Below are 19,525 nucleotides of genomic sequence, written 5' to 3'. Positions count from 1 at the left end.
AGTGTAAGAAAACTTCCAGGGCAGGATCTAGATTTTATTATTCAGTAGTGTGAGCTGAAGTTGAGTCAGGGTATTGAGCGTGTGAGATCTTTTCTTTTCCTGAGATGAAATGTACTTGTGAATCACTTCACTTCCCCCATGAGAAATTGTTGGCAGAAATACTTATATTAGGATAAAGAGAATGAACTGCCCTATGTGCCTTTGGCACAGCAAACTTTCTGTCCTGTGCAGGCATGATCTGTAACCTGCCCTTGCCAGCAGAGCTCCCATGTGCCATTGCTGGCTTTTGGGACAGGGGCCATTTTTGAGGACTGAGCTGGCAAGACCAGGCTACAGCGTCCAGGCTATTTCTTCAAACTGTTCTTCAACAGTAATTGTAACTGGAGCTGCATTCAGTCCCTCCTCTCTTCCTCTCCTCCGTTTTGCCAGTGAAGCTGCCCCTGTTCTCTCTTTGTCCTGGGAAGTTGCAGCTCTGGTTTGGGTGCAGGCTCTCGCTGTCTCTGCTTTCACTGTCTATGGCCGCAGTGCTGACAAATATGTTGCTCCTGCTCTGGTTTTATTTAGAACATAGAGACCTGTGTTCCAGACTTGATATTTAATATTGGACAGTGTTAATGAATTCCACAAAACCCGTATATTATTGCAGCATCTGTCAAAAACTGTGTATAATATAGGAGGATGGTGGAGACCTTTTGTGGTTTTGTTTCTTCTTAGATTTTGGCATGACCAGCATTTATGATGACTCCTGAAGTGAAGTGTAGCTAGCAATTGCTGAAGCTTGCATACTAAGAAATTAAGCTGAATAGATAGTATTAATGCTTGTGCATTTATAAATGTAACTTGGTCCCTAACATTGTATACTATTCTGTTTTGAGTATTAGAATTTATTTGTGATATTTATTTCATAACAAGTATGCAAAATTACTGTAAGCATTTGCAGTGTAGGTTTCTATATATAAACACAGTGAGGAGTTCAAGCAGCTGAGTTATTTTATAGGTAGTTCAGTGCTGAATGGGTCCATTCTCCCCTCTCACGGGCAGGAGTTCCAGGGCAGATGAATTTTGCTGTGAAAAGGAAGAAGAATTGCTATTTACACAAAGCTCACTGGTGACTGTGTTGTGCTTTCAGTTTTGCTTGGCCAGCGTTTCAACAAATCTAGTGGATGTTGAGATCAGAGGCACATCTGATAATTAAGAAGAGTAACTCAGAGGAGTGTGGGATTTGCATGGCAGAGAAGTTGTACTAGAATTAAGCATTTATCCCCAGGTACACATTACATGGAAGAACCCAAATCAGCAGAAAACTTAAGCAAACAACTAAGTTTGGACTGAAGAAGATTTTTTTGGGAGTACACTGACACTGCCTGCGGTACCTGTGTTTGAGTTGAGGCTGAATTTATTGCAACAGAAGTGCAAACTGCACACGATTATATGACCTGGTAAATCAGAATGAGGGGAGAGAAGACAGCAGGCTTCTACCACCTCAGAGCTCAAGCCTGGGGTTAGTACAACCATGCAGATTTACTGTTGTCTTCTGGGGACTCACTGATGCTTAGTTAAGTACCAGCTTAAGCATTTCATTGAAACAGAATTTGATGTCATGACAAATCCCTCAATTATTAAGCATTTTAGGGCATAAAATCTGACATTGTATTTAACTGCCAAAATGTTCTCATAGGTTTAGAGAAAAAACCCTCCATGGGCCATAAGCAGTGAGCCAGCCCTGTGAACATTGCTTATAACCCCAGCTGGCCACAGCTCTCTGGAGAGAGGTCTTGCTCTTCAGCATGATTTCTGCCCACAAGAGAATGCACTTGCTTTGAAAGCTTTGCAGCAGTGGCATTTTTGTAGTTGGGAGTTGACATCAGAGGAGGCTCCTGGAGAGGGAATCACAGATCAAGTTAATTAATACCAATTTAAAATTCAGATATCAGGACTGTTGGAGTGCCTTTTTTTTTTATTCATTTGGTCTAATAGTTTGGATATTAAGAAAAATCTCTTCACTGAAAGGGCTGTCAAGCACTGGAGAAGGCTGCCCAGGGAACCAGTGGAGTCACTGTCCCTGGATGTATTTAAAAGAAGTGGAGATGTGGCACTGAGCAACATGGTTTAGTGGTGGCCTTGGCAGTGCCAGGGGAATGGTTTTACTGGATGATCCTAGCGGTCTTTTTCAACCTAAATTACTCTGTCTCTAGTAGGAGATACACTGTTGCAAGTACCTGAGCCCATTGCCAGGGAATGACCTTCTTCCTACCCTGAAGAGCTTGAGTCTTCTAAGTTAGCCTGTTTGCTATGTTTCCCCAGTTTCTCCAGCTGTAAAAAGCAGTCTCACTTTGACTCAGCAGTGATGTCTCTTCCCAAAAATTACTTCAGTGCATGCCTTACTCCTTGTATGGAACCACACTGCTGCTTTGTATAATATATTTCATGTATATGCCAAATCAGGCTTAGGCTGAAGTAACATGTGGGTTGGGGCCACTGTTCCTGCTGTTGCCTGAGGGTTTGAAGAGCCTTGAGGCAGAGGATAATGTGTCTTGTGATTCTTGCTCTGAGGTACCAGGGCTTGAGCCTTGTCTCTGGTTCTGAAACAGAGGATGCTGCTTATGTGCAAGGCTGTCTGGAGCTCATGCTCCCTTCTACCTCTCCTGTCTCAAGGTCTTTTTCCTCCTTTCCACTTCCATGAGAAGCAGCAAACACTGGTGCTCGGGTTGGAGTTGCCATGCAAAATGAAAAGAGGCTGAAGCTCTTCTATGAGTCCCACATGAATCTCAGTCTGTTTTTCACGGCTTCCCCACCTTGACCAGGTGGGGTGAGGCTGGTACCCACTTGCAAGAATCAGTGATGCTTGAAAGCAAAGCTGTTTTTGATGAAAGCCCCTGTGTGGGTCAGAAGGCAGAACATGTAGTGAGAAGCTCTCTGGCTGACCCGAGGGGAGGAAGGCTATCCTGCAACTCCCAGTTATTGGACTCACTTGGTGTTTTTTATTTGACTGAGTTTTCTGCAACTTCTTCTAAAGCTTGGACACTCAGGCCAAGCTGGTGATGCCAGGCTGAAAATGTGTTAGAACTGTGGTATAATTTACGCACACATACATACCTACCTATGCTCTCTCTCATGCACTTCTCTCTTTTGTACATTTCTGATGTCTGCTTTTAGTCATCCATTGCCAGCCAGCGCATCGTGGGGCTGAGTCAAATGTTGCATTTCTGTGACATTTCAATACTTTTAATTTGCCATGCCCACAGGCAGGCCTCTGGGAACACTCTGGCAAGAGTTGTATTCAAAGAACTAGAACACTGTGTGGTACTTATATTTGTATTTATTTATTGTCACATGGTGGAAGGGGAAAAAGTTTAGTGGCCTTTCCAGGGCACCAGGATGTTGCCACACAGTTATTCTGTTGTATCAAATATATTGCCTGGCTACCATCTGTGGTTAAGTTCCCCACCAATTCCCTGCCAGCAGTCCTCATTGAGTTAGAAGAATCTAAGCTAAGAAGTGTTATCTGAGCTTTTAGATCAATGCTGTTTATTACTATTTTTTATAATGGAGAAACAATTGCAACCACCTTTTGGAGCAGAACTTCCTCATGAGTGCATTAATGCTCAAAACATCTTATCCCATTAACTCATGAGGCATCTTTCAGCTGGGAAATTTCAATAAGAATCACAAAAATAAGAGCATGATGATTTACTGTAAAGACTGAAGGACACATTCCTGCTATAGCAGCGATTCTATGGTCCTTTAAAAAAGGGGTTGTTAGAATAACCAGTGATGAATGACTGAGCGTACAGACCTTGTCATGAAGGCATTCTGTGTGTACAATGTACACAGGTAAGTGCCAGAAATAGTTCCACTGCCCTTCTGTGATGTGGATATAGGCTCTTCTCTTAACAGGCAGCTTAGGCTGGAGTAGTTGTTAGGATGCCTTAAATTTCTACACTTCCTTTTACTTACTTAGCATTAGGACTTGTGCATTGACAATGGTTGTGATACCCAGAGGTGCATCTGATGTGAGCAGAGTAGGAAAGCACCGGCCAGTGCACAACCTCCCAAAGGCTGAGATGAGTTTCTGATGCAGGTTTGCGGGTGTTTTAATTCCTCCCCTATATCTGAGTAATGTCCTACTGTTAGCCTAAATTAGTCCAGTTAGGAACAGAGTCAGATTTCTCTTCAAGGCTTTCACTTACCAGTATGGAACACTGTTGATTTAACCTATGTAGTGTTCAGGATGGAAGCAGAGTTGCAAGGAAGAGGAGCTCACACTTTACAGTCGTGTTGCACACAAACTTGGTATTGGGTGTTTGTAGATTTTGTCATCTCCCTTCTCCAAAGCCTTCACAAACATATTGCAGGTAAAATAATTTTTGCCATTTAAATTTTAGCTTTAACAAAAATCCAGACTGTAATTTATACTGGAAAGACTGACACTATTTTGTGAAAAACTAATCTGGATTATGAGAAAACTTTTGTTTTTTCTTCTATACCAATGGCCCGAGTATCCTTGAGCAAATGAGAATCCTGGCTGTGTTCAGATCCTAAATTTTTGCCTCAGACCATTTCCTTTGTTGATGGAAATATCCCACTTTTATCTCTTGGAATGTTTGCTTTGGAGACCACAAATGTCCTTTCCTTTTGGTTGGCCAATCTGGGAGGAGAGGAAGGTTTCAGCTGCTGTGACAAAATGCTCATGTAACTTCTTAAGCACATAAATTGTTTTAGAACTATTTGTGTTCATGACAATAATGCCTCGAAGTATATGTTTCTATTTTTGTCCTCCATAAGAAGGAGGAAAACTATCTTGAGTTATATTTTAGTACTCACAGATACACACCTAAATGATTTTTTTTATGGGTTTTTTTAATGGCAAAATTCAACTCAGTGATTTATGAAGTTAGGAACTGCATAGAAGACAGCACTTTGATGCTCTCCTGATGAAGAAGGGAGCTGCACTCTCTCAGAAAACTTAACATTTGATTCTCAGAGGTTAGAATAAAATGTACTCAATATATAGGAAGTGCTGCTTTTTTCAGTGTAGGCACTTAATGAACAGTGTCTTTCCAATCTGTTGTTGGGAAGAGTATTAACATAGCCATGCTTTCTCTTTAGTTTTTTTGTTCATGCCAAAGAGTGTAATTGAACTGCTATTGCAAACATGGATTAATGTGAATGTATTCATCTGACTGCTTAAAGTTCTCTACCTCTCATAGCTACTATAACTGCTTGTACTGTTATTGCACACAGTAGAGAAAAAAACATGAATCCATGTGGGAGCCTAAATCCCATTTCCATAGACAGCTAAAGGATTTAGGATTTAATGCTTATTAGCTGCCTGTAAGATCCTCATTGCTGAAAAATGGGCATAAGTACTCGAGAAGTGCTGTGTGAATAGCCCTTTGCATTGGTTGAATAATTATTTCATTTTGGTTTGGGATATTTTAATTTATTTTTTTCTCACCAAAATAAAAAGTCAAAACCCGCAATTTGTTAGACATGAAAGGTTATCCTTCATTCCCCTCAAATCCTCCTGCTGGAGCTCTTCTACTTGGCTCAAAATTCCTAAATAACAATGATTTAGTGTGGTGGCTCTGGTGTTTATCAAGGAGATAAACTACTTGGAAGCAAGAGCTGCTCACTGAAATAGCTGGAATTATTTGTATATGGTGGAAACCCAATGTGAGAAGGTTTTGTTCCCCCTTTCCACTCGACTGTGTTGTAAAGTGAGGGTTGAGACAACCTGCTAGGAGGTGAGAATGATGATTTGTAAGTACTGTTGATATCCTGGATGATTTCTCACACAAGGGAGTAAACAATTCTGAGACTAAACTGTTCTTCATCTCCTCCTTATTTTCCCCTTGTTTCCCCCCAGATTTGGGCAAGTTTGACTAGTGTGTTTACAGGCTCTGAAGAGTATTTATGAATGTGAGGAAAATTGCAGTCTCTATGGCAGATTTTGTCCAAAATTAAGAAAAGCAGTCAAGGATTTTCCCTGTTCTCATTCAGCCTCTCTGGATCGTGACATTGAACCCTTCCCTTTACATAAGCCAGGCCTGATTTAGATGATGTGTTGCTCTGGGAGGTTTCCAAGGCTGGTGCCAGCAGTCTCTCCAGGAACCTGGTGGAGTTAGACAAGTACTATGTTAAACCATAGATTTTAAGGCAGGGAAATGTTTGAAAACTGTCATGGTATCCCACATAACACAGTCCAGAACTCCTCACCCCATCTGTAGTGCAGCAGAGATAATTATTTTTCTCTGTTAATGGTGAAGTCCAAGAGTTTGTGGCTGAAACACAGCACATCTTCCTGCAACACGCTGGATCTGGATTGCATCAGTTAATCCATTCCCCTTTCTAGGCTGCTGCAACATTTTTAACCCTGATTGTTGAAGCAGGGTCCAGCATTTGACTTCATAAGGTGCTGGCAGTCTCCTTATTAAACCAGTCTTTGAGAGCAGCAGGCAGTTCCTTCGCTCAGTGATGCTGAGCTCTGTACTGAACAGCATCATTCCAGGGGGGGACCACTGCATCGGGGTCCACAGCCAGGGCAGACTGGTGGTATCAGAGCAATTCTGGTCAAACACTTTCTGATTAAAGCAGCCCAAGCTACACAACTGAGAAATCAATCTATTGTGATCTGAAGTACACCCCCAAGAGGTTTTTGAGGGTTTATAAACAAAACAAAGTAACAATAACAAAAAAACCCAACAGTTGCACTGAATCTCCTCCCTCTGGATACTTTCATCTTCAAAAACATTCCTGCAAACTTCAGAGAGATTTTATTTCTATCAGGCTCATTGGGCCTTATTTCTCACATCTCTTCCTGCCAGAGACAAGGACAGCTGAGGTATGCAGGACAGTGGCGTCAATCTGAACAGAAATAGATAATGAGGAGTTAGTGCATTTCCTGTGAGGGATTTCAGCTTTCAGGCTGTGATATGTGATATGATTGACACCAATTTCAGCCTTTGCTTGGCCTGCTCACCCCCTACCTGCTCGTGTGGCCTGCAAACTGCAGAGCATCCTCTTGAGGCATGTGCTGACCTAAAGCCAGCTTCTGGAGAGAGCCACCTGTGCCAGCTGTGCAGGTATCTGGTGCAAAGGTGCTGACATTGCCACCAGATTTGGAGGAAAGCAGATCCAGATATCCTATGCTGGCCCTTTGTACAGTGCAGCTCGTGACTTGCACGGGGAAGGACTGTTCCCAAATCTCTGTAGACTTGGTGTTTGTGAATGTAGCTCATAGTTTTAAAAGGTTTAGTGTTTTTGTGTGGTACTATTGCAAAGATCTGAATCAGACCTTTCTTGCTTGTAAGTCAGTGCAGAACCTGAAAGCATTTCAGCCTCTCTGAAATATGTGTCCTCTGATGTATGTTTTCATGAGCTACTGTCTCTTGTATCCACCTGGGAAAAGCTTTATAAGAGTCTAGATTAGCTACCTTTTTTTTTTTTTTTTTGTGCTGCTAAAGAGGTTCCAGCAATGGGTATTTGGGGAGAAAAATGAACACTTTTTCCTATTTTTTTTAACCACTGAAAGCAGCTGAAGAGCAGATCCCTCACCAGTGTATATAGATTATCCTGTGAGCAGCCACACCGGTCCACACAAGCTGAGGGTAGAGCCTGGCCTGTCTTGAATATTATCTCTGTTGATTTGTATGGTCTTTTGCAGTGTAATGACTGCTGATTTGGAGCTTTAATTGCATGGGTTTGACAAAACCAGAAAGAGAATGAGGTTTATCATTGTTTTGATACAGTCTCAAAAGGGAAGCTTTTTATTAGCATTTTAATACAGCCCTTTGTAAACAGCCAGCAGAGAAAAATGCTGAGTCCAATCCACCTGCTAGTGGAGTCACTGAGTTTCCTCTGGCTTTAGTAGGAGCTGGGCTGGGTTCAGTGTACGTGGTACACTCCAGCATTACTGATAATGAGTTCATGTGTTTTATATATTGATGCTTTTTGCTGAACAGTGCATCGGCTTTTTATGATTTGGTGAAATATAAAAATAAATTATTTGAAAAGTCAATATTTCTGTGCTTGTTCTTTGAAGGTGGGTTTAAATTGTTACAATGTAGGATAAAAAAAAGTTCTCAAAGTCAGTGGTAACATCTTTGTACTCATTCCTCAGCATCTCCATGCCACGATTTATATAGTCAAGGGTATGCCCAACCATCCTAAGCTGCCTGAGCCCTTTTGATACCATCTTCCAGCAGTTCACCCTAATGCCATTGGAGACAAGAAGAAAATGGTCCTGTGTCAACATGCAGCTGAAAGGCAGTTTGGTACCAAATGTAAGCGGGGACCACAGGCTGCATGGACACGCTAATTTTCTAAATGCCAGCTGCTTAATTTTCTTCATGCAGCTTTCTCTTCAGAGGTGGGCCTAAAGGTTCCCAACAGCTATCTTGGAGCAAGGAGTTAATAAGAAACAAGTCCACACTATTATCTTAGAAGTTCCTGAGTTATTCCTTGAGGGCAGCTGGTAACATCCTTTTTATAGTCACAAGCTGCCAGCTCTTCTTCTTGCTTCTAAGTGGCAAAAGGCAGAAATGACAATTACAATTGCTGCTGTGGGCTCATTTCTAGACTGTCGGGGTTGGAGAGATGAAGAGAAGGAGGGGGACTCGAGGCAGTCTTTGGGACTGCTTTTTACTGCTGCTAATGCTGAGTGCATCAAAAGGTTAATGTAAAAACATCCAGTGTCATCTCACTATGTCCTTTTCTATCTCCTCTAATCATATGGGTATGGATACGCCTGCTGCTGCAATCAGGTGCTCTTGATGTGCCTGAAGAGGGTGTTGGCAGCTGCCCTCCATCCGTTCACACTGCAGGAATGTACTGAACGCTGTCAAAACAACACACCCCTCTGCTGTGGTCTGCTTATTTCTGTTGTGTATTACTTACATACTCACTGCATTAGGGATTTTAAGCAGCACTTCTACCTTTAGGGACTGCCATTAGTTCTTTGTCATGCACAGACCTACTACTGTCCCCTGGCCCTTTGTCTCCTGCCACCCAAGACGCTGCTACTGGGAATCCCTCCTACCAACTGTCTGCTTCAAGGGTCCTGGGCTACATCACTCTCTCTTTCAGTCCTTTATATCTAAAACATGGCCATTTCCAAGCTGGATTAAATAATTTCCCAGAGCTGGTTGGCTGCAGCATTTTAGACTTCTGAAGCAATTCACCCAGCTGGCACCAGCATGAATTCAGGTGGGCATCTCCGCTGTTTGCAATAAATGATGTAATCCCTCTTCTTTTTACCTCTATTGAGAAATTCTCAGGAGTTGCACTGAAGGGAAATATCACCCAGCATGGCCAGCAAGGGGATTATTATCCGACACAGACGACTTTTTGCACCTTTAGAGATCTGAGCTCACAAAGGTGTCACACCCAGAAAAACACCTTTGAACAAGGATAAGGATAAATTACATCCAGCTCACAGCAGTGAGGATAAAGCTGTGATGGCTAAAGAATGAAGGGGCAGAGAGGGAAAAGGGGTTATGTGCATTTAGGCAGGATGCATGAATGGAAAAAGAGTTTCAGAAGGAAATAAAACAGGTAAGTCCACAGTGAAGCTGTACAGCAGTAAAGAAATGCAGGCCCAGGAGCTGGAATTTTTTCTCCTGTTCCTGGTCATGTTATTGACCTACTTCATTCACTCCCACATGCAATGGCTTTCTTAGCTTCAGTTTCTTCACCTAGAAGATTCCACCACTCTGCCAGGAAGAGGTTATAGCTTTTATTTATTTCAAACCTTCTGGCTTCAAGGCAAATTTAATTTGGCTTTCTGCAGCCTGCCAAGAATCTGACTGACCAGAGTAAACAATCCTGACCCAGGAGACCTTGTAAAGCCGTGGTGAGACCTCAGCAGTGGTCTCAAGATAACTCAAGTGCTGCCTTTTCCCATGCCCAAAACAGTCCCAAACAGAGGCAACACAAAAGCCAAGAATAGCTGTTCCTCTGCTAAATATCCCTGACAGCCCAGATGCGATAGCAGTTCTCACTCACACCAATAAATTGGGCCCCAACAAGAGGAACGTGGACATTTTCCACTTAAAAGAGGCTCAGTGGAAAGGTGGTCCTGTGTTCATCTCCTGGGGAGCTGGGCAGGAAGGTGAGCACACATATGGTCTCCGCACCACCTCCAGATTTTCCCTCCTAAGTCCTAAGAGGAGTCAGTCCAGAGCCAAAAAGGAACACCACTGATTTGCCAAAGAGTTTCAACATGGACATTAAAAAGATCATAAACATTAAAAGATGCAGACAGAACTTGCAATGACCCCCTTGCCCCATGCAGGTACCAACCTAAAAATCTTTTCCCCAGAGATTCACCAGAACACAGGTTTAAAACCTTTCTCCTTTATTACCTAAACAGCAGGGCTGAGACAGTGGTGAGGGGAGGGAAGCAGTGGTGGGACTTACCCTCTGAGCTGGGGTACCTGGGTGGTTTGCACCCAGACCCCTGAGCCAAACACTGCTCCTGCAGCACCCTCTGCTTCCCAGACCAGCTTGAGTCAAATGCAACACCTGTGGCTTTGACAGCTTAGGAGGGGCATGAGAGTCACCACTGAATGCACTTTTTTCTGTCTTGGGCTGCAATTTTTCTGGCTTGTTCTGCCCCCTCTTCTCCTGAGAGAAGCTTGTATGTTGTGCTTCAGTTTATTCTCTCCTGGTTAAAGTCCGTGGGCTGCTTGGGAGAAGGCTGCTGGGGCAGATGTATGGCCCTCTTTTTAAAAAATAACTAAAAATAAAGCACCATTTTTTCTTTTTGATGGTTGCAATGGCAGGGGAATTCAAGCCAAGGTCTTGCAGACATCTCTTCATCTTCCCTGCAGTGGTTTTTTACCCCCTTTTTTTCCCTTTTTCTTTTACTTCAGCTCTTACAGGTTCTGATGTCAATCTTATCATACAAAATAACCCCAAGCACACATCAGGTGCTGCCTGAGCAGAATCTAAGGTCTAAAAAGATGAATTTGCTGGTTCTTTGAAGCTCATGAACTTGGAGTCATTTGTTCTCCTCTCAGATACCCAGAGCACCGTTTCACATGATCTCCATTAAAAGGATTCCTTTCAGAGAAATGTGTAGCATGGTGAGACAATAGAGTGATAAAGGAACTATGCACCTCACACCTTCACAAGCAGTCCATATTGCCATGATATAAGGCCTTGAACAGCCAGGCATAACAACTCTGTCTGAATACAAGCACTATCATAAATCTTGTATGTCAGCCTGCGGGATTTATGGGCTGAATCAAACCCAGAGGACTAAACTACTGATTTGATGATTAACCTGGGTTTCAGTGCTATTATTTATTATGTTAGGCAAATAAACTATTTTCTGTTTAAATGAGTTTCTGTGTTCTTTTTCACACCTGGGAGTCAAGGGAAGCATTAAGAAACAGCTTTTGCCCGTGGAGGAAAAAATGCATGAAGGGAAAGCCATTTGCTGGGATTTTACTAATAATCATTTTAGGTGTATAAATATAGCAGCTTGCCAAGCCTTTGGCCACCAGAGCAGTGCTTGTGCAATAGCTCAGCTTTATTTTAACCTTTGCAGAGTAATTCTTAGGAGACTTGAGGAGAAAGGTGGTTTGATATCTAAAGCCTTGACCTGAGGCTCACAAGGCTCTTTCTTCAGAGCTTGCTGCTGCCTGCACAGATCAATGTATTTCCCTCTCTGCTTTTGCTCCTCATATCAGCAGCTTATAAACTCTGGGGAACAAAACCCAGATACCTGTTTGCTGTTCAGGGTGATGGAGCACAAGTTTGGTGGGACCTCAAGGCATTAGTATGAATGTTCATTGATGTGAAAAAAAAACAACAAAGGGAAAAGGAGAACAAGTGTTTGCTGGATGGTGCACAGTGGGCGGAATTTTCTTGCTCTTTGAGGTGGAAGCTCATGTGTTCCTTGCATGTGGCTGCAGTAGACTGGGAGTTTTGCAGTGATGTTTCTTAGCAGTGTCAGGCTGGAGTACACTGCTACTGCCTCATAAACCAAGTCCAGCATCTCTGAGCAACGTGTCTTACATGAAGGAAGAAGATAACAAGTCGGGATTGAAATTCCTCCAGGACTTTGACATCTTGCTTCATAGTGGTGTAGTAGAGACTCACAGCAAGGATCAGCACTGCACAAAACGAGAGCCACAGGAGCACAGGCAATCCAGATGATGACCTGTCATCTGCTGAACGGTGATGAGGAGAAAAAGAAAGCAGCATTATTTTAGTGCCATCTTAAACACTTCCCAAATTTGATCCCCTGCTGATGCCTTTGTCCCAGTTTTCTGGGAACAGCAGGGTACACAGGGCTCTGGTGGTGAGCACTTCCGTAGGCATCAGTTAACTGATAGTGAGTCCCACCTCCTGATGGAGGCTGGTGAGTATAAAAGATATCATCTAATGGAGCATTAAAAGAGTTTAATTATATACAATAAGAACTGGTTTAGCATAGCTAATGCATGATCTCAGCTTCCCCTCCAGCAATTATTTTTTATACCTTTACACTAAATGCTAAGTTGAATACTAGGAGAATATGAAGCTACTGGGTCTAATTATTTAATGTTCACAAATGCTCCGTAAAAGAGAGAAGCTGGAGATTTCTGTCCTTTTCCCTGGTAACTCAGCTTGTTTGGGACTCCTGCTAACTATGGAAAGAACCCAAACATGGCTCCATTAACCAAGAGGCATGTTCAGAAAGCTCTGGCAGTTTTAAGCACTCTCTGAGTGCTCTGTGTGCTAATTACACCAGAACATCCTCTGCACTTGCTCTTCAGCAGAAGGATAGTGTAAACATTTTACTTGCCTTCAAAATGTTTTTCAAATATGTTTAAAGTGCCACAGGTCAGGCACAGCACACATGTGGAAATCAGAGGGCTGCCTTCAGCTTGCTGACAGCTGTGTCCCAGTCCTTGCCTGTGTGTATCCATCCCTGGGCCTTGGGGATCCAGTTTGATTCAGGTCTGGCTGCTCTGTCTGACTGCATGGCCATTGCACAGTCGGCACTATTTCATAAAGCACTTAGAGTATTAAACATGCAGTGTAAAGCCAAATTCATGCCTGAATAAAACCCATAGTGTGCAGCTATTTTCCTGCCATATGCACATAATCAATAAAGAGATAAAAATGTGGAGTGTATTATTATGGGTAAAGGGCCAACATTAGCTGTAACATATTTAAATTAGCTTCCATTCCGAGCCCTGGAATACACACCAGTCAATTAAACTGTCACACAGATGTACAGAGAGGAAGGTAAAAGTCATAAAACCAAGCCAGAAACACATAATAATGTATCAAAAAGTGTATGGGGAAAAGGTAAAATGTTAATAGGCAGTCATTTTATAGCTAACCAGAAACCAAATCAATGTCCCATAATAGATCTGAGTGAATTATTTGCAGCAAGTAATTTATTCATTTGAATTTAGCCCTTCTTTCTGTTTGCAAATTATCCATGTGCAGATTTCAGATTTTATAAATTTGTTTATTTGGCATTTTTCTATGAATGGTTGATATGAAGGTGTTTAGCCAGGGAATTGCTCACCACTTTCTGGTTTTGCAGAGATTTGTGAGTTGGGAGTTGGTATTTCCTTTGTGAGATTTCCCACACCACAGGCTACAGCTCTTGACTGGGTGCCCACCTGCATTTCCCAGCACAGGGCTCAGCTGATGAGCACACATGGGAGCAGGGAAACCTTCCTGTGGAAGCTGAACAGCTTTCCACATCAACCCTTTTATATGAAGCTCTTTTCACCTGTTTCCATCTTGAAAAAGTTACTTTCCACATGAAATTTCGTGGTGATCTCAGATTTAAAACTGGGCTTTCCTTATATCCTCTCAGTTAGGAAATATGTTCAATCCATGAACAGAAAAAAAATAAAGTGAAAGAGTAATTCCGCCTGCAAAATGGTGATGAGCTATGCTCACAAGAGCTTCAACCCATCACTACAGTTATGTGCTGAAATTCAAATTTGCTTTTCTAGATTACAATTATAAGTTTAATGCTTAAATTTGTTAGTTAAATTACTTGTTGGAAGAGCACACAGCCACAGACGTGCCTAGTCTCATTACAGCTCATCTGAGAAAAGCACTGGACCTGGATACAGGAGATTTTGTTTCAGTTCCTGACTTGGATACACATTTCCACTGCCTGCCCCTTGAAGAATATTTGATCTTTGCTTTTCCACCAGGCCCTTTTCTGGGTATAGTACCTTGTTTCTAGCCCTAGCTGATGCTTCCATTGTCATGGGCATACAGCCCCTCTTCCTGGACAATAGCAATAGCTGAGAGATATGGGGACATCTGCCTGGGAGGCTCTTTGGCCTCCCAAAACTATAGGTGTGTATATGTACACGTATTTATGTACCCCTCTCCCTTCACTGCACTGCCTACAGAAGGGTCTGGATGTTGACCAGGGCCTCTAGAAATGATCACCATCATCAGAATATCCACATCCAGACATTTTCTTGGGGGTCTCTGAGGCTGCCGGGCCTCAGACAAAAACCAGAAAAAACCAATTATTTTTATTATTTCTACCCTGCTGTCAGCATATAAATGAATTGTCTCTTCCCCTCACACAAAACTCAGCAGGGAGAACTATTGTTTTGCTTAGGGTGCTTTCCCTGCATATCTTACTGAGAAACCTGTACCTATTCTATTGCCATAAAATATATTAATTATATGTAAATTAAAAATAGCTTCAGGGATTTAATTTTTGTTTCCACTATTTGTCTTACTAGACATCTTGTTTAAAATTGCACCAGACCTCATCAGCACCTTGTGCTGCTTATGCTGACAAGAAAACACAACAACCACTGACTGCCCAAAGTGCTGTGTATATGGAGGGTATGTTTGCACAGTGCATCCCACCAGCTGCAAAAGCAAACTCAGGTTAATGCTATGGATGGCTCACAGTTTTAATGTGAAAAATTCAACTTACCCACTACGTAGTCACAGCAGGAAATGACTAGAAAACAGAATGAAAATATTCTTACACACCTGGAAATTCCTCCTGGTAGAGGGTGAAAAAGAAAAGCCAAAACCAAGCAATGTGTCTGAAATTGCCTGTCATCTTGGAGGTGCTGGGCAACCTCTTACACCACTTTTGGCTCTGGATGAGGATCTACCCACTCCATGCAAACATGCAGATGCAAGTGCACTTCAGGAAAGTGGGGAAAAGTTATTGTATGGGAGAATTCAGAGGCAGGATGGCTTCTGTTGTAGGGAGGTCAGGAAACAGCTCCTGCTAAAATCCCTCCTATTCCACATAATTCCTAGAAAGGAAGGGATTTAGACCAACAGGCTGAGAGAATGAAAGTTAAGAAAGCACTGTCAGACTAACTTTCATCAACAACATCCTGGAAATAAATCTGCTTGGCAGCCAGGGCCCAGACACAACCCAGTATAAAAAGTCCATAGAATGGAAAAAATTCAGTGGTGCCAGACACCTTTATTTTACCAGCCTTAATGATAATAATATTGTGTGGACAAACAGCAAATAATCTAAATCACAGACTGTTTGCAACACAGAATACTAATTATGGGCTGGAACATTTCTCATGTCTCCATGGAAAAGAGTCAGTGTCTCCTCCATCCTTGCAGCTCCCTGCACGTTCCAGCATGGCTTTGCTGAAGTCAGAGCCAGTGGGAGACCAACCTGGTCCCCCTGGACTGGACTGACTGCAGGATTCCCAGCACTGATGTGGGGCATGGACTCTGGCAGAGAGCTGGGGGAGTTATTAACTCCCACCAAAATCCTGCTCTTGAACAGTCAGATGAACTTTGAGGAATTTAGGGCTGACTCACTGAGCCTTTCCAGGAGTTCAGTTTTGGTGGGAAAGCCCAGGCCATGTCAACAAGCTTATCAAGAAACAGCTTCCCCCTCCTGCATCAGGAGGCATCCCAAACAATGTATTGCCAAACAAATGAGAGTTCTGCTTATAAACATATCAGCAGATGCCAAGCCTTATTTTCAGAAGCTGGAGCAGTCCAAACAGGTGGCTGACATAGAAATTTTACCATTCTGCTGCCTGTGTTTTGACCAACTGGCAAAACAAACCCATACAATTTTAGCTTTCTAACAATAAATACAATTTTCTTGGTTGGATGAGTTTGGGAAAGTCAGAAGGTAACACCAATTCTTATTTGGTACTGCATATAGCACATGCAGAAGTGCAAACTGGATCCTTGTGCCAGACCTCTGCGGAAGGTCGCTCCCAGTTCCCTGACCTGCAACATTTTAGCTCATGAATGAAAAGGCCAGAGGTTTTGTTAGCTGCGTCAGTCCTCGGGTGCCTTCGTTGGCACAGGTTATTACATCCTGGCTGCTAGGCTCAGACCTGTGCTGTTGTGTTCTGTGGCATCCTAGCTACCCACAGTGACATAATGATGTTTAAATTTGGTCAGAGTGGAAAGATTGTTCAGGGGAAGCCCTGGGGCTTAGCCAGGCCCATGGTCTACAATGATCCCTGTGGGGGCTGACTCGGGAGGTCACTGTGACCATAGCTGAGGGTGAGGCAGGAGCCTGTCTCCTCCCAGGGCAGGCAGGCAGGCAAATGGACCAGATGCAGTTCTGCAGATAACAGAGCAAGTATCATCCATTCTCTGCTCCATGCTAAGCTGAAAATCACAAATCACATTATCAGAGGAGGAAGCTGATGTAGACAGACAGAGTGAATGTTAAAAGCTAGAAAGGTCATGCCAAAATTCTTAATCCTTCAGCATACCATGTTCAATGACTTCTTCAGGCTCACGAAATCGAACCCTTCTCTCTGCTCTCCGCTTTTCTCCCACAGTTTGGTCCACAGGTGGCCTTTTCCTCAGTATGGAAGGAGGATAGCTACTGTCATCTGTCTAAAGAGTTCATCAAAACACTAAACACATGGCCATTCAAACAGGGGTAAGGTATCTGGGTGAAGTTCTGATCTTTTGTGGATATGTTACCATGTCCCTCAAAGGACATGATGCGTAACATATCTGCTCGGACATAGTCAGACCACTGTAAAATTCACAGCAAGACAATGGGGGTATTCCTACATTGCTATAGACCTGCAGTACTCTAAATCTGTATTCTCAAGGAAAAGGTTAGTTAAAGTAATGGACAGCAAAGTGTTCAAAAAGGATTTCTCTAAATTGTAGCACATTTGCTGAAGGTGGCTGCTCAACAGCCTTGGGCTATTCTTAGAAGAACATAAATGTGATATGAAAGATATGAACTATATCGTTTGGAGCACCCTTGAAATGTTCTAAGCTGAGCAATTCCATTCAGAATGCAGTGTTGCCATTTCAATAACTGGGACTATGTAGCTGACTTGGGTTTGGACACTCCTGATGGGTACAAGAAGGCAATTTATTTGCGCTTCGATATCACAGTTACGCTGTTGCTCTGGTTTTTGCTTGGAAACCACATTTAGTGTTTGACAACAGAATCATAATGCTGTGGATTCTCTGAAATTACAAGAAACAGAGCTGCAATAACAGTAATAAGCTACTGTTCTGCACAGGAATGCTCCCACAGTCAACTGCCAAAAGTGAATCCAAAGCATCTCGGTTCAGAGACCACCCACTGTCCTCTGGAAGTAGAGAGCAGATGGCAATTTTTCTACTTTTCAAAGATCTAAGTGAGGGGCATAGATTCTTCACATTTTATTTTTAAGATTAAGGTAATCTTCTCCCTTTCCATCTCTTTCCAGCCCTTTCCACCTCTTCCCTCTGTTCCTTTGCTAAATAAAGGTATTATTTCTTCTGGTCACTGTCCCTGCTCCCTTTTCCCCTCATTGTTTGTTGTTTCCCCACTCTATGATTGCCTGCTGTTTAATCCATATTTTTCTCCTTGCTTTGATCTTTCTACTCCTCAGTTATCTACCTTTGTCCTTTTTTAGACCCAAATACCCTTGCTTCGCCTTTTCTTTTTGGATGTTTTCCCCACACTCACCACTTCACACGCCCACTCCTTGGACTGCAAAAGCAGGATTAGGTCCCATTAACTACAGTCTGGGCGTATCAGACCCCAAAATAAAGGGAATAAATAGGTTTTCTTATGCATCACATTCTGGATAACCTCAGAAGGACATATTACATAGCCAGCAGGAACTGCCATGCGGTTAGGAATGTCTTCAGCTTTGATTCCTTCTCCTGAGAGATTCATGGAACCAATCTCATCACTGATAAGGACGCTTTCTCTGATCTTTGGGTCATACCACCTCTGTCTCATGGCTGTGGACAGTGTGTGTTGGAGTTCTATGTTTTCCATTCAGCAGCTCAGAAGCTGGAAGCCCCATTCAAGGTATGGGAAACTTGGATTTAATTTCATTTTAACTCCAAAGAAACACAAAGCTACATCTCTTATATACCTGCCCTCATCATCACAGTTATGGTGCACACATGGGAGCAGGGAATCTCAGTCTCTGCCACTGAAGCTGTCTTGTTTGGCCTTGAATAATTAAATATTCATTGAGCTAAAGGAAGAAAGAATGACTTTACAGCCTGGTGTTTGGGTACTCCCTTGGGGGTGGCAGAAGTCTGCTCCTATCCTTGCTCCAATGAATACTTAATATGTAATACTTAAATATTCATTGGAGTGGTCACTGGGAACAGGGTCTCTCATCTGCCAGGTGAGTACCCCAATCACTCTGTGACAGTCGCACAGACACACACACTTACTCACATAATGAATATTTGATTATTCTGTGTAAAATGAAACAGGTTTAGGGAGACACAGCCTAGCTCAAGCTAGGGTGGTTATAGCTATGAGGGCTTCTCCTGTGGCACAACCAAGGAAACTGAACCTTATATTTGAAGAGATTTATAACTCCAAGTGCAGCTGTTGTCCATATGAGCTTTTCCAAACACTTAGCAGTGACATCACATCAGAAGAGAAAAACATTAAAGAGCTAGCTGGCTGGACAGCACCTAGCCAAGGAAGACTTTAAAAAGGAAGTAATTTTACAATATTTACTAGACTTTAATAACTTATGGAAATCAAAGCTGCACAGTGTCAGAACAAACGAAGCACTGTGCCCTCAGACAAAAACCTGGTGTTAACATACTGTGACAAGAGCTGGAAACCTACCAAAGTGATAGCTGGGAAATTGTATGACCCTAAAAACAACCCATTTATAACAAGCTCCGGACACTGGACACAGGGACTCCATCACTCATCAGAAGATTACTTACCGGCAGCTCCTTGGTGCTATGATCAGAAAGTGAGGCTGGACATATTTGGGACATGTACTCTGGATGCCAACATGAAGCCTCCCACATGAAGCTTTGGATAGAAAGCCTCTTGCCCAGGAAAATGAGATGGACCAGGGAAAAGAGTCCAGAGACCCCTCTGCAGTGGGGATGGAGCCGGCAGTGGCACTGCGCAGACGGGAGCGGCAAGGGAGGACAAGGGAGGGGAAAGAAGAGGTTCCGCCCTTCATACCAGGGCTGGCGTGGGAAGGATGACGCTACGTGAGATGCACTCAGGAGCCAAAAATAGCACATAGTGATAATACTGATTGTGCAGCTGGAAGCAGGGCTTTTCTGGCAGCAGGAG

At 42.9% G+C, this 19,525-nt stretch overlaps 1 protein-coding gene across 1 annotated transcript; it reads right to left on the bottom strand.

The window, feature by feature from the left end:
• Positions 1 to 11,976: 11,976 nt before the first annotated feature.
• Positions 11,977 to 19,248, bottom strand: LOC309573683 (nutritionally-regulated adipose and cardiac enriched protein homolog; the record flags this gene model as incomplete). The annotated part of the gene is made up of 4 exons (XM_082282802.1): positions 11,977 to 12,179; positions 14,927 to 14,953; positions 16,713 to 16,839; positions 19,162 to 19,248. The coding sequence occupies 4 exons, from the start codon at positions 19,246 to 19,248 to the stop codon at positions 11,977 to 11,979; spliced, it is 444 nt and encodes a 147-aa protein (XP_082138928.1).
• Between the last annotated feature and the right edge of the window lie 277 nt (positions 19,249 to 19,525).

The sequence above is a fragment of the Coloeus monedula genome (genome assembly GCF_965178545.1).
Source record: "Coloeus monedula genome assembly, chromosome: 6".
In the NCBI taxonomy this organism is placed as follows: Eukaryota; Metazoa; Chordata; class Aves; order Passeriformes; family Corvidae; genus Coloeus; species Coloeus monedula.
This window is presented reverse-complemented; position numbering and strand designations above follow the sequence as displayed.